General features: G+C 47.6%; 1 protein-coding gene across 1 annotated transcript in view; it reads left to right on the top strand.

The window, feature by feature from the left end:
• LOC142920245 (protocadherin Fat 1-like) overlaps positions 1-4,068 on the top strand; it is a 44,251-nt gene extending 40,183 nt beyond the window's left edge. The window contains exons 15-16 of the mRNA XM_076062755.1: positions 2,896-3,158; positions 3,453-4,068. Coding sequence (XP_075918870.1) covers positions 2,896-3,158; positions 3,453-3,461 — 272 coding nt within the window. The 3' untranslated portion in view covers positions 3,462-4,068. The remainder of the gene's footprint in view (positions 1-2,895; positions 3,159-3,452) is intronic.
• Positions 4,069-15,997: the final 11,929 nt, after the last annotated feature.

Genomic DNA, 15,997 nt, shown 5'->3' with positions numbered 1-15,997 from the left:
AATATCCCAAGCAACCCCAACCACCTTTGTCTCTCTCACAGCGCAGAGAAGCAGGAATTACACCTTATCACAAGGGGCCATCTGGAAAAGCCAGCCGGGTTTGATGAGGAGACACACCCCACCCCACACACGGCAACCAGACAAACAAGTTTTAAAGAAATTGCAATATAACATTAATAATAACGTGTTAACCTTAAACGATATTCCATTATAGAACCTTACAGAACCAAGGGATATGGATTCCAACAATCTGGAAACGGACCTCTTAAACTCAGGATGAAAATTATTTTTCTTTTTAATAATTCCATCATAACAATTCGAACCTCGGTAAACCGAGAGGTGTCGGGAGGACGTAGTTACAAACACGAGTCATGGCGAACATGGGACCAAATGGTATTTGAGAAATATAAGTCGAAAGTATGAAGAGATAGGTGCTCCCGACCACCTTTGTCTCTCCCGAAGAGCGCGAGAGAGGAATTTCACGCCAGGGCAAACAGATCGTTATCGCAGGAGCCATCTGTACACACACGAACTCACACACACAGACCCCGCCCCCCCCTTTTTTTTCACTGCGCAGAGAGAATTGTCTTTGAATATAACGGTCAGCCGCATTTTCAAAAGTCAGTGAAGTTAAGTCAAGAGTCAAGACAGATCAGCGAGTCAAGACGTCCACAGGACGAGCAGTCGCATGGAGCGGCTGGCTCCGAGCCTCGCTGAGTAGCGAGGATCGCTGAGTCGCGCTGTATCAACAAAAGTGAGTCATACAGCAGTGGAGGAAACCTGCTGTCAGCGAACCAGCACGGGCGCGTTCGCGCACTTCAACAGAGAGAGCACGTGCGACTCAACTCACTCAACTGAAGAAAAAGCTTGGCCAGCCGCCAACAAAGTATCAGCGAATCAGCGCTGAGAGCACTCGAGCATCTCCACATAGAAAGCACGTGCAACGTGGCTCAACCAGCAGCAGAAAAGCACGAGCAGCCGCCAACAACTTCAGCAAACCAGTGACCAAGCGCGTGCGACTTGAGTCATACAGCAGTGGAGGAAACCTGCTGTCAGAGAGCCGCCAACAACCTCAACAAAGAGAGCGCGTGCGACTCGGCTCACTCAGCAGAAGAAAAACTTGACCTGTCGCCCGCGAGCGCAGCGTCAGATACTACAGCAGCGGAAAGAGCGCGCACCGGCGCAGCTCAGCCAGCAGTGGAGGAAACTGCTGTCAGCGAATCAGCACGGGCGCGTTCGCGCATCTTCAAGGAGAGGGAGCGCGCGCCACCAGCGTGCCATCAGCACCAGCACCAGCGCGTGCCAACAGCGCGCCACCAGCGTGCCACCAGCATCAGCACCAGCGCGTGCCAACAGCGTGCCACCAGCGTGCTACAGCGCGCAACTTCGCGTCACCAGGGCTGAGAGGGAAGCGGTCCTGCACTCAACACCCATCGGCGCGACGACGGCGAGCGTCGTGCTGACTCATCCAGCCAGCGGTGGACAGAAACTGGCAGCCGGTCGTATGCAACCCCTCCTCCACACACTCCCTCCTCACTCACCCACCGCTACACAATGAACAAACATTTGTTTTTGACAAGGAAATCAACCTAGGCGTTTGCTCAACGCAAGAAATCAACAACCCTCCCATTAAACATACAAGACTCATGATAACTGCGTCAACTATTAGCTGATAACGAAAAACATCGCCACCCATTGAGTTACGTTGATGAGGCAATCAGAATTATTTCAGTCGAACGCTTTAATTGCATAATCGTTGATGAATCAATGAACGAACATCGCCATGGTACTGTGCTGACGATTTCAAGCATAATAATTTCGCATATCAGAATGTATTAAGGATTGGATACGAATCAAAGACCGAGTGCCGTGTTGTGTAATCATTCAAGAATACGAGTTTGCATATTTTAAGGTTAAGGTTTTGATAGAATAGTTTGCATGTTTTTAATCTCTCTCTCAACAACCGATCGATTGCGTTACGCGTCGGGAATTAACCACAGGTGCCGCTATCGAGGTGAAACAACGCAATCGTGATGGTATCATGTTAACGCTGTGTTGAAATTCCAAAATCCCGAGATTGAGTTTTCATATTATCCAAAAATTAAAGTTAGCTAGAAATAAAATTGATTAAAGCAGAAGGTTTGTGTGTGATTCTTCCTGAAATTCTGCATAATATTGTTCTGCGTATGAGATCTGAATCCTGGGGACCTATCATATGCACACTATCACCACACATAATCCATAACACACATAATTCATAATGTTCAATCGAGAGTAATCGTATCCTTATCGATAATACGGAATTAAAGAGCAGAGTCGAATCGACTCTCTCTCATTCACGCTCACAACGCCTGCGTCACTGCATACGATTAATTGCGTTATTCCAATTAATAACCAAACCTCGTCACCGAGGCTCGACCTGATAATCCATAACGACCTGCATTATCCTAACCACGGCCACTCGCATAAATTAATACGATTATCTCTCGAATCAGCATAATTTATGCGCATAATTACACTAATTAACATAATTTCGGATAAATTATGCAAATTTCAAATTTCATTTAATTTTCATTATTTTCATCAATTTTCATAACACCTATATATACAACAGGTCTCTGTCTCGCACAGAGATCCATAGACTCACGCAGAGGTGCGTTCTGTGTGTGTGCTGTTTGCTGTGTGCCGTGTGCGTGCGTTCTGTGTGTGTGCTGTGTGCATGCTGCGTGCGTGCTGTGTGCGTGCTGTGTGAGTGCGTGCTGTGTGCGTGCTGTGTGAGTGCGTGCTGTGTGTGTGCTATGTGTGTGCGCTGTGTGTGTGCTGTGTGTGTGTGCTGTGTGCGTGCGTGCTGTGTGCGCTGTGTGCGTGCGTGCTGTGTGTGCCGTGTTGCCCCAGGCGTCATAAGCGTCGTGGCGAGGGCCCTGGACTACAACAAGCGCCGCCACCACTACCTGACGGTGTGGGCCGCCGCCGCCGTCGCCGTCGTCGCCGCCGCCGGCGACGGCGGCGAAGGCGACGACGCTGGAGGAGCGGCGACCTCGCCGAGCGCCATCACCGTGGTGACCGTGGACGTCACCGACGTCAACGATGCGCTGTTCGCCGAGAAGAGCGCCGTCGTCGGGGAGGAGGATGCCCTGCCTGGTGATGCCATCGTCACGGTAACGGCGTCGACCCGTGACAATGCCGGTTACGTCATCGCCAGACCGTCGTCACGGTGACGGCGTTAACCTGTAACATCGCGTTTAGGTCGTCACTAAACCAGCAGCAGCAGCAGCATGATGATGATCATGGTGGGTGGTAGGGTTTGTGTCGTGGTTAAAGCTGTCTCTCTTGCGGTGTTATAGTTAAAGCTGTCTCTCTAGCGGTGTTTGTGTTGTGGTTAAAGCTGTCTCTCTGCTGTGTTTGTGTTGTGTGTTTTTTGCCACCGCCGTCTGTCTCCTTCACCGCTGCAGCGTCCGTAGAGTGGAGCAGCCGGCGACGCCAGCAGCGAGGAGGAGGAGATGCTGCATCCTCGTTTGACCAACGGAGCCCCTCGCTCGCTCGTTGCGGGAGCGTGTCCGCGTGCAGATCACTCAACTCAAGGCTGACGGATGTTGTTTTATTGTTGGTGCCTAATTGTACGTCGCCGCTTGGGTGATGCACCCCGCCAGGCGAGGATCGCACGCCTCCAACGTATCCGCTGTCGGTTAGCATCGGAGGGGACTTGTGGCACGGCTCGGGCAAACGTTAGCCGCCACGGCAGTGCCCTGGTGCCATTGAATTAAAGCCCCTCCTCCTCGTTTTGTTTGTGTTGCAAGACAATTAGCATTTTGCTGTGCGGTGCGGCAACAAAAAAACGATTGACCGCCGAGTAAGGGGCTGTTATCTTTTTTTTGTTCAATGTTTTTTCTTCGGAACACATTGGCTCTGGTAGATGTTACTAAACCCGAAATCTTTAAATTTGCCGCTGATAACGGTGCGTTGGATGCTCGCACTCCTCTCTGTCCGCTGTAAAATTAACTCGATGCGTTCACTCATCAGTTCTTTCCTCGGATTCGCTGCGAGCACCATCGACCCCACCCCCCCCCCCCCCCCCCCCGTTGCACTGGAGCGGAGTGCCATTAAACAGCATCTTTTTTGTTTGCATTTTGACTGCTTGTGTTGTGGTTATTGCACACACGATGCCTTGAATAAAGGTGTCAGTTTTTGTGCCAGTTAAAAGGGTAAAACCTACTTCTATATCTTGTTACTGGCGAAGGAGGTCTCATAATGTAAATGCTCAACCGAGCCCTCAATACTCTGATAGTGTGCTGTTTTTGAGTTGTACACCTTTTGGCGTCTTCTGGTCCAACACCAGTGGATACTAGGCTCTAAGAAAAGACGTCCCGGGTGTGGACCAATCAAATTCAAGGACAGTGCATATTATTATCAGAGTTGTCTCTTTTTTTGCATTTTCACTGCTTGTGTTGTTATTGCAAACACGATGCCTTGAATAAAGGTGTCAGTTTTTGTGCCAGTTAAAAGGGTAAAACCTATTTCTAAGTCACCCCCTGTGAGTGGCTGGCTGAAATGCCATCTGTTGAGGAAGTACTGAAGGCGTTCCGGAGTCTGAGACCAGGAAAGGCAGCGGGTAGAGATGATCTCCCAAGCGAAATGCTGAGGGAGGGTGGCGTTTGTGCACAAACTGCCCTATATGACATCATAACAACAGTCTGGACCACTGGACGGGTTCCGCAGGATTGGAAGGATGCCCTGGTGGTCCCCCTCTTTAAGAAGGGGGGCCGCACAGACTCTAACAACTACAGGGGCATCTCACTCCTCAGTGTGCCGGGAAAGGTCCTGGCAAAGATTATTCAACATCGCCTTGCCAGGCACGCTGAGGAGAGGCTTGCGAAGCCCCAATGCGGTTTCAGGAAAGGGTGGTCCTGCACAGATGCCATATTTTCTGTCCGTCTGCTACAGCAGAGGTGTAGGGAATTCCAGCAAAACCTACATCTCTGCTTTATTGACCTGGTCAAGGCCTATGATACCATCAGTAGGCCTGGGCTCTGGGTTGTTCTTCGTGCTTTTGGAGTCCCTGACCATCTGCTCACGATCATTAAAGACCTTCATGATGGTGAGCGGGCCCGGGTAAAACTACGTGGCCGGGAGTCAGAGCCATTCCCTGTACACCTTGGGGTGCGACAGGGATGTCTTCTGGCTCCCACATTATTTAACATCTATTTTGACCACGTAGTTCGTGAAGCCTTCAATAGCTATATGGGGGGAATCTCCATTTGGTACAGATATAATGGGAGGCTGATCGATGCCCGGGTGTGGTAAAGGGATGGCTCCTTATTGCTCAACCACGTTATGCATGCCGATGATTTGGTAATAGCTGCTCATTCAGAGGAGGAGTTGGAGACGCTACTGCTGAGACTGGAGCGTCCCACTAAGAGATGGGGCCTTACCATCAGCCCCACCAAAACTAAGCACCTGCCTGGGTATTCTGTACCATCGTACACTCCACCCCCACAACTCCCAATCGGTGATGGGGCAGTTGTGGAGAGAGTGGAGAGTTTCCCATACCTGCGCAGTGTGCTTATGACCGGCTCCAGTTTAACAGCAGAGGTCTCACTCCGAATCAGTCGCGCGGCAATATCTTTTCATCGGTTGCGTAACGCTGTGTGGAAGCTACTTGGTCTGTCGCTCCGCACTAAGCTTCAGGTCTTCTCGGCCATGGTCATTCCCTCCCTTCTCTATACTTGCGAAACGTGGACCCCCCTAATGGAACATCTTCGCCAGTTAGAAACATTTAGGCTAGCCTGCCTACGATCCATCCTGGGTTTAACCAGACTGGATTGTGTGAGGAGCTCACAAATCTTAGAAAGATCTGGGCAAGGTCCCATCAGTGAGCTCCTCCGGCAGGCAAGGCTGCGTTGGCTGGGTCATGTAGCCCGCATACCCAGCCACCGCATGCCGAAACAGCTTTTGTTCGGCCGGATCAAGGGGGCTACACCGGCACGGGCTAGATAAGAGGTGGAGTGATGTGGTACAGAAGGACGTGGAGCTGAGTGGACTTGCCAATGACTGGTACCAGCGGTGTTAAGATCGGCCTCTATGGAGCAGGTTCGTGAAGGACGCTACTGGGCAGTTGGAGGCAGTCGCCCTCCATTCAACAACGTAGGGCGGAGGAGCGACACTCACGACAACGAGCGGAGCACCGGGTGGCTATAGCCCAGCAGGTTGGCACAGTAGGGGGCACAGGTGGTGCATCAGCCAGTCATCTCAGTCGACCCGTGGCACCTGGGTCTGCCCCGTGACCTGCCAGCGGGCGTTCGACACTTCACGTTGCCTCAAGGTGCACATGGCCTGGCACAAGCGTCGTGGTGACGTCACGCCACTTAGTGGCGAATGGCGGTTGTGTGTGTATGCGTGATGGTGTGTGTTGGTGTGTGTGTGCGAGTATTCGTGTGAGTGTGTGTTGGTGTGTGAGTGTACGATGGTGTGTGTGTTTGTGTGTGCGAGTGTTTGTGTGTTGGTGTGTGAGTGTGTGATGGTGTGTGAGTGTATGATGGTGTGTGTGTGTGTGCGAGTGTTTGTGTGTTGGTGTGTGTACGATGACGGAGTGCACCTATCCTGGCACAAGCACCGTGGTGACGGCACCGCATTGCGCTATAAACCTGGGCCATTCGAGTTCGATTCCCGACCACGCCTACCATCAATGGAGAGTGATTTCTGAACGATCGTGGGTCTCGCCTAGGTCAACTCAGCCTTGAATAAGTGCCTGCTTGGGTTTATTAAAATATACCGGCGGAGACAAATGCGTCCACGCGTGGTGCTGGCCAGGCCAAACCAACCCCTCGTGTTCCACGCCGGCCTTAATAGGTGCTCGCTAACAGCCCTTGCCCCAACAGTCCGTGCAGGCACGCTGGAGGTGCTTTGCATTCGTCTGCGAGTCTGTGTGTTGGGTGAACACGGCCGAGTGAGTTTCGCGATGCAAGTGAGTGGTCGTGTGCGTGCGTTTCATTTCACGATCCCAGCGACTCCGATCACGGCCACCAACACACGAGTGACCATTATCCGAAGCCAATTTCGGGGTCTACCCCTAGGTCGACTCAGCCTGAAAACGAAGGCCCGGCACGGTGGGTAAACATCGCCACGTTAGGGAGACAAAGGCGGCCGGGCGTGGTGTTAGACACCCATCCCTTCGTGTGGCGTGCCGGCCTTCACAGTTGCTCACTGACTGCACTTGTCCCAAAAGTCTGTTCAGGCTCTACGGGGGATCTTTGCATTTGGGTGAGCTGGGTGGGTGAATGGGTGGGTACATTCGTTGAAGATTAGATGAGTGGACGGGTAGGTGAGTGCGAGTTTGGGTGAGGGGGTGGGTGAGTGGATGGGTTGATGAGTGGTAGATGGGGCGAGTAAGTGGGTGAGTGAATGGGTGAGTGGGTGTGCATTGGCGAGCGGATGGGTAGATGAGGGGTGGGTATATAGATGAGTGAGTGGATACGTGGATTAGTGGGCGAGTGTTCAGTGGTTGAGTGAGTGGATGGGTGAGTTAGTGGGTCAGTGGGTTTAAGCAGGTCTGTCGGTAGGTGGATTAGTGGACGGGCAAGTAGGCAGGTGAGTTGGTGAACGGGTAAGTGGTTGAGTGCGTGGCTGAGTGGGTGAGTGAGCGTATTGGGTGAGTGAGTGAGAATCAGAGAGTACAAGTGGTTGGGTGGGTGGATAGGTCGGAGTGTCGCTGAGTGAGGGCTAGGCAGCTTCGGTGAGTGGATGAATCAATGGGTGCATGGGTGAGTGAATGGGTGAGTGATTGTATGGGTGAGCGATTGTATGGGTGAGTGAGTGATTGTATGGGTGAGTGAGTGATTGTATGGGTGAGTGATTGTATGGGTGAGTGTGATTGTATGGGTGAGTGATTGATTGTATGGGTGAGTGATTGATTGTATGGGTGAGTGATTATATGGGTAATTGTATGGGTGGATGAACCTGTGGATGAGAGGGTGGGTGCGAGGGTAGGTGGATGGGTGGATGGGTGGGAGGGTTGGTGGGCGGATTGGTGGGTGGAAGGGTGGGTGGATGCGTGGGAGGGTGGGTGGGAGGGTTGGTAGGTGGTGAGTGGGTGGGTGGGTGAGTGGGTGGGAGGGTGGGTGAGTGGGTGGGAGGGTGGGTGGGTGGAAGGGTTGGTGGATGGGTGGGTGGGTGCGAGGAAGGGTTGGTGGGTGAGCAGGTGGACACGTGAGTCGGCGAGTGGGTGACCGGTGATACTGCTCAGCGGTGCCCGCTGAGTGCAGGCTGAGTGGATGATGATTGTGTGTGCGGGGCTGATGGTCGTGCGAGTCGGTGGCTGGGTCATTGGCGTTGCAGGAACGAGGCGGGCGTGGGGGTGGCGAAGTGGTTGGATGTTTGTTTTTTCAAACATCTGGCTAGTTTATCAGTTACTCCCGCAATGTACCTTTTTTTGATCGTTTTAATTACTTGGGCAGTTTCAATGCTCGTGTTATTTGATTTGGTTTTGGTATTCAATGCCCTCTTGATTTGTGCATCATTGTAACCCTTCATTTGCAGCGCTTCTCTGACGTGTGGAATTTCACTTCTCAGACTGTCACCTTCTGACACTTTCTTAGCTCGATGAATGAGCGTCTTGATAAGAGCAGATTTCTGTGCAGGGTGAGGGTGTGACTCTGCATTCAGATAGGCATCAGCATGCGTTTTCTTTCAGTAAAAACTGTGCGTTATTTTCCCATTTAGACCCCGTCCGAGCAGAATATCCAGAAGTGGTAGAGTTAACGACACGTTTATACATTTACGCGATCTAACCCAAAGAAAACCTCTATTATGCGTGCATATTTAGACAAAGTTTTGCCAGCTGGCTGGAGGGAGAGATAGTTACGGATGAATGGTTACGTCGAAAGGACGTGCATGCTGCTATATGCTTTAAAAAAGTGTATGCCAGACACCACGTGAGAGCAGAGTCTGAGACAATCGCACCCCACGTGGATTGCGGCTTCGTGTGGAGGCATTCATCCAGCAGTGGATAGAACACGGCTGCTGATAGTGATGAATGAATGTATGCCCTTCTTAATATATATATTTTTAAGAGTATATTATTTGACTGCTGTGGTGTAATGGTTGTCACACTGAACGTGCAACATAGACGTCGCAAGGTTCTAATCTCCTACATCGGGCAGCTGAAACAATTGTAAGGTCTTACATTTCGCCAACTCTGTCCAGCCAGCAGCATGCACGGTACACCACAATCAATCAATCGGCGGGTTACATGGAGTGGGGTAAAGTGTCAGTCCTCCCACCTCTTCCAAGAGGAGACCAAAATGCCCGACAGGAGGGGCTCTTCGAGCAGAAGAAGAGCCCCCTGGCGTGAACCGCAATTGCAGGGCTGAAGCTTGAACCTTTACCATTAAGAATGTTTCTTATTTGTAAATTCACCTATCTGATAGGCACCTAAATTGTGTGCAGACCGCACTGTTTAACGAGGGCCTGATGCACAGCCACGCTTTCGTAAACATAGCGGCGTGCTAACAGCACACGGAACGTTGTTCTATACCTACATGGCTGGCTATGTGTTTCGTGAGACAGATGCATTATGTGTGAATGGCAAATGTCCTGACAGTTGTGGAGATTCGCGAAAGGCATTGGCGGGGGAGCTGCAAATACATTTACTCGGCAGACGCATTTAACCGGCAGTGACTCATGCTCTCATCATCACGTTCTTAAAGCGCTTCCCCGGGGGTAAATTTTACGCCTTTCTGGAATCCGTTTGATTGTGCATTGACTGGACAATGTGAGAACCCAACGCTTAGAATAATGCGTTGGCTGCGAAATTACATATCACTTTATTATCCACCATTCCTAAATGGAGTTAAAGTGATGTGTCCGCATTTGTGTTTGGGGATATATTTAATAATACGGAGTTAGACTCATAGCCTTAATCTAAGTTGTCTTGTGGTTGTTGTTTGACTTGCATCCCACTGGGATTTTTGCACACAGCGTTTGGTGTACGGTGCTTTTTCAGGAACATTTTTGCTGTTTTTTTCCCTGGATTTTCTGTTTGCACAGTCACATAGTCACTTTAAGATGTTTTCTTGTTCATGTTTTTGTTTTTTTGTTTGTTGCAGTTGCACCCGATTCAAGAGCCGAATGGCTCACAGGGCTCTACCAAAATAAATAACTGAAAAACTGAAAATGCAGTTATCATTACCGTTCTTATTTCTACGTCTTTTATATTCTTCCGTAAGACCAAAAATCATTGGAATGTAAATGATTTTCTTTCCAATTTTCTAACAGCTGACATACATTATGAACACGCTTGCTAAAGCTGCATTAAATTCTGGATTTGCATTTAAGGATGTGAATGAGAGTGGAAGTTACATTTTTTACTAATTGAAATATAAAAAGTAAGTGCTTTCAATTCACTGTATTTTATGTCCATGAGCATTACGATTGTAAAATTATTATGTTGCATTTTCAGCGAGTTAATGTTTTATTGTGCGAAAGAGGCAGACTAAGGTTGGCATGGTTCCAACTACCCTCCTTTTATCTTGCAGATATTCTACATTTTCACGTAATTAAATGCATTCCATCAAGACCGTTGCATTTTTTGCAGGTGACCGAGTGGCTCAGATCCTGGGTTAGAATCAACTGGCAGGGCCCGCTGGTGGCCTTTAGTGGGGCCCCTGACGTGCGGCCCCTGAAAATACACAACTTGTGAAAACACCCCCATCATCAACGTGCTGCTGCCACAAACCCAATGTTTTAAAATGGGTGGTGGCACTAACACTGATGATATCTTATCGGCGAAAGTGCCCACCCTACCCCTCCCCCCCCTCTGATAATTTCTGAAGAACACTGAAGTAGATGATCACAGATCCATGCTCGTTTGAGTTGGGCTACACTTTGACCTGCTCGGAAAAAGGAAAGCATGGTGTGCTCAATAAGAAATTATAATGTTCAGAAAAGTAGCACCGATCACTGTCAACACTGCACCAAGCAAGCAAGGAGGCAACAACAAAACAATTACCCCATCTCAGCATCAGCAAGGAGTTATTTAAACCAGGCTCTGGCAGGCAATGTCAAACAAGCATCCGTGATAAGAGGGTGCTTTGTACATTAACTCGAGACGTGTGCTTCAATATGTGATCCGGCAACAGCACTTTGCTGAATTTTCAAGGCTGTTCCAGGAATCCAGGAGCAATTGGCAATTACTATAATTACATATGTAAAATAGGTGCAGAAATATTATTAAATTGCTACACCATGTGCCATTTCGTGTGGATTGGCAAGAGGCAACAAAAGTGGCTTTTTAAATGTCTCACAGATGAATCACTTTGAGGATGAAAGCTTTTGACATGTTGCCTCTATTATCTGATAGATGAGACACGAGTAGAGTGGAGTGGCATTGCAAACCATAAAACACTCAATTATGCATACGAAAGCCAAACAATACATTTCATAAGAACTGTGAGAAATAGTTGGCAGTAGCTATTATCATTGCCATTTTTGTGAACTAGAAAAAATAATGGATGCAAAAATACATTTGATTAAGACAAACTTCAATGCCTGGAAACGATACCGTTCAAAAGAAAACAATTATGATTATTTCGCCCGTGGGCTTTAAAATATTTGCCTCGTAATTTTATACGTAGGGCTTTCACGACCAACGTTATTATTCTAAATTGGTTTCGTCTGGGTTAGGTCGAGTAAAAATGCGTTGTAAAACCGAACACAGGCAATGAATAACAAGCATCACGTAACTCAAACGTTAGCCAGATGTATCGCTGCTTCAGCAGCACCACAACCGCTGTTGGTGTTGGAAAGCGGTCTCACGACGGCGTTTCGCTGGAGGTGACACCCAGCACCATCGGGCTGTCAACAGGAACTCGGATCTCGCGTGAAAGCGCATCCTGATCCAGGTCCTGGAGTGGATGCCAAGACGCCAATGGCACAGTCGTGCACGTGGACCTAATTGAGGAGTTGGTTGTCGAATTTACTAGTTGGTTTCTAGTTGATTGGCCGGCTAGGTTAATGTAACAACCATATTAATTACTCTCTGGGTCTTTCGGTGAAGTCACGTAGATAGAAAAAATATATTAAAAAATCACGACGTTTCGATCGCAACGCAAAGCAATCGTCTCCAGGTGAAAAAATACAGCAGGAGAACTGCTGAGGCAGGAGAAATATCACCTCAGCAGTTCTCCTGCTGTATTTTTTCACCTGAAGACGATTGCTTGTGTTGCAATCGAAACGTCGTGATTTTTTATTATTATTATTTTTCTATCTACGTGACTTTACCGAAAGACCCAAAGAGTGTGAATTCCTGAAGTCACGAAAGCTTTAAGTCAAGATTTAACCTTATTAATTGTTATACAGCACAACCGTGAAAACCTACACCGTAGTTACTATGACTGTCTATGTTATCCATATATGTATTAAATAGTTGTTTAAACGTGAGCTTCTGTTGGGTGCAGACACATTCCATTACAGAAACTCTGGAGAGAATTCTAATTTACTTTTTGCTGTGCATTACATAAACCATAAACATGACACAGCAACGAAACTACTAAAAAGTTTTTAAATTAATACACACACTCAAGCTATCAATGAAAATATGTACATTGGGTGACACTGCATCACAATAATTAATGAAATCGCTGGGAAGAAGAGGGGACTTGGGGGTGGTGAATTGTTACAGCTCCAATGACACGATGTAACACAAATTTTGTTCCTGGGTAGTAAGTGTTATTTTGTAATTGCTTATGCCTAAAAAGTTTAGAAAATTGCTATTATTCCCCACAAGCTTTTGTGACCAGGACAGTGATATTTTGAAATTTACCTATTTTCAATGAGAAAACGTGCGAATTTGTGTCTTTTCGTTCACATAAAGTAAAAAAACAACAACATATGAATTAAAAGTAACATGTACTTATACTAAAGTGATACAAACATGATATAGAAGCGAGTCGTTTTTCGAGACTTACAATTATACTGTAAAGCACTTTCATGAATCAGCCCCTAAATGTAGTCTCCCATCATGTTTTCGTTATACTGTCCTTGTTTGCGGCGTTCAAAGTTCAGTATATCCTGGTGGAAGCGCTCGCCTTGCTCCTCCGAGTACACTCCCACGTTCTCCTTGAATTTATCAAGATGAGCATCAAGGATATGAACTTTGAGGGACGTCCTACAGCCCATTGTGTCGTAGTTCTTCACCAGAGTCTCAAACAGCTCCACATAGTTTTTGACCTTGTGATTGCCCAGGAAGCCACGAACCACTGCAACAAAGCTGTTCCAAGCCGCTTTCTCCTTACTGGCGAGCTTCTTGGGGAATTCATTGCACTCCAGGATTTTCTTTATCTGTGGTCCAACGAAGACACCGGCTTTGACCTTTGCCTCAGACAGCTTAGGGAAGAAGTCTTGAAGGCACTTGAAGGCTGCCGACTCCTTATCTACAGCTCTGACAAATTGTTTAATAAGGCCCAATTTGATGTGCAGTGGTGGCATCAGCACCTTCTGGGGGTCCACCAGTGGCTCCCACTTGACGTTGTTCCTCCCCACAGAGAACTCGTTCCGCTGTGGCCAGTCCCCCCTGTGGTAGTGCACCTTGGTGTCCCTGCTATCCCAAAGACAAAGATAGCAGGGAAACTTGGTAAAACCGCCTTGGAAACCCATCAGGAATGCCACCATTTTTAAGTCTCTGATGACCTCCCAGCCGTACTCATCATACTTCAAGGTATCAAGCAAGTCTTGATGCTTTTGTAATCCTCTTTGAGGTGCACCGAATGAGCCAGGGGAAGAGACGGGTACTTGTTACCATTATGGAGCAGCATGGTTTGAGGCTCCTGGATGAGCTGTCAATGAAGAGGCGCCACTCATACTGGTTACAGGCGATTTCGATTGCCTCAAAAAGACTGGTAAAATTGTGGCAGAAGCGGAGCGCGTTTTGACGGGTGAAGAGGCTGCAAAAAGGTTGGTGACGCTTCCTCTGATCTGTGACTTGCACACTTTCATCCAACAAGTTCCACTGCTTCAGCCTAGACGTCAAAAGCTCGGCATTGGACTTGGTGAGACCAAGATCTCTGATCAAGTCACTGAGGTCTTTTTGGTTGGGGTAGTATGGGTTTCTCTCCTCAGCTCCACCTCTGAAATTGTTATCTGGATCTACAAAGTCTTCCTCGATCTCTGACTTGCTGCTCGCTTCTAAAGACGGCTGCTGTCTCTCCGGAGGAGTGAGTACGGGGAGCTCAAGGCAGTGTGGCACCGGGGCGATGGATGAAGGAAGTTCCGGAAACGAGACAGCAGGTGCATTCTTACTCATTGTTATTTTCGGTAAAGTCACGTATGTAGAAATACAATAAAATTATATTAAAACAAAAAACAATCACGACGTTTCGATCACAACGCAAGCAATCTTCATCAGGTGTCAAGAACAAATCACGGAGGTAAATACAACAAAAAGATGAGAGACGAGAATTCAACAAACCTGAAAAAACATTACGTGAAGCACATCCAGTCAGGCCAACAACACAGTTAGACACTTCCTGGCAGACCACGAATTTCAGAAGAGTGTTACATTTCGTGTTCAACCTTTGGATTGCACATACCAGCATAGATAAAATTAAAAATACGAGGTACACGGTCAGTAGAAATACATATACAAGTCAACAAAGAGGTAAGGAGGGAGGAAAGACGGACAGGGAGGCAGAGAGAGAGGGGGGGGCGGAGGGATGAACAGAAGCTTAAATAGGAAATACGGTTGGAGGGGGGGAGGGGCCAGAGCGAGAGCGGCAGCTCAAACATGCACATCTTACACATACAAAACGTCGGCTCAAAAAAGGACCACTTCTTGCAAATACAAAATGGCAGCTCAAAAAAGGACCATCTCTTGTAAATACAAAACGGCAGCTCAAAAAATTATTACCTCTTGTAAATACAAAACGGCAGCTCAAAAAAGGGCACATCTTACACATGATTACAACGGTAACTTCCCCGTAGAAGTATGATAATAAAGTATTAAAGCTTTCGTGACTGCATAAAATTACTTAATGGTTTTTTCGGTAAAGTCATGTATGTAGACATACAATAAAATTATATTAAAACAAAAAACAATCACGACGTTTCGATCACGACGCAAGCGATCTTCATCAGGTGTCAAGAACAAATCACGGAGGTAAATACAACAAAAAGATGAGAGACGAAAATTCAACAAACCTGAAAAAACATTGTGAAGCACATCCAGTCAGGCCAACAACACAGTTAGACACTTCCTGGCGGACCATGAATTTCAGAAGTGTTAAATTTCGTGTTCAACCTTTGGATTGCACATACCAGCATAGATAGAATGAAAAATACGAGGTACACGGTCAGTAGAAATACATATACAAGTCCACCAAGAGGTAAGGTGAGAGGAAAGACGGACAGGGAGGCAGAGAGAGAGGGGGGGGGGGCAGAGGGATAAACAGAAGCTTAAATACGAAATACGGTTGGAGGGGGGGAGGGGCCAGAGCGAGAGTGGCAGCTCAAACATGCACATCTTACACATACAAAACGGCAGCTCTAAAAAGGACTACCTCTTGTAAATACAAAACGGCAGCTCAAAAAATTACCACCTCTTGTAAATACAAAACGGCAGCTCAAAAAAGGGCACATCTTACACATAATTACAACGGTAACTTCCCCGTAGAAGTGTGATAATAAAGTATTAAAGCTTTCGTGACTGCATAAAATGACTCATTGGTTTTGTCGGTAAAGTCACGTAGGTAGAAATACAATAAAATTATATTAAAACAAAAAACAATCACGACGTTTCGATCACAACGCAAGCGATCTTCATCAGGTGTCAAGAACAAATCACGGAGGTAAATACAACAAAAAGATGACATACGAGAATTCAACAAACCTGAAAAAACATTACGTGAAGCACATCCAGTCAGGCCAACAACACAGTTAGACACTTCCTGGCAGACCACGAATTTCAGAAGAGTGTTACATTTCGTGTTCAACCTTTGGATTGCACATACCA

This window comes from Petromyzon marinus, unplaced genomic scaffold, assembly GCF_048934315.1.
Source record: "Petromyzon marinus isolate PM22_M1 ecotype Great Lakes invasive population unplaced genomic scaffold, UKy_Petmar_22M1.pri1.0 PM_G_Scaffold_7, whole genome shotgun sequence".
In the NCBI taxonomy this organism is placed as follows: domain Eukaryota; kingdom Metazoa; phylum Chordata; class Hyperoartia; order Petromyzontiformes; family Petromyzontidae; genus Petromyzon; species Petromyzon marinus.
The sequence above is the reverse complement of the archived record's forward strand: the minus strand, read 5'-3'. Positions and strand labels throughout refer to the sequence as shown.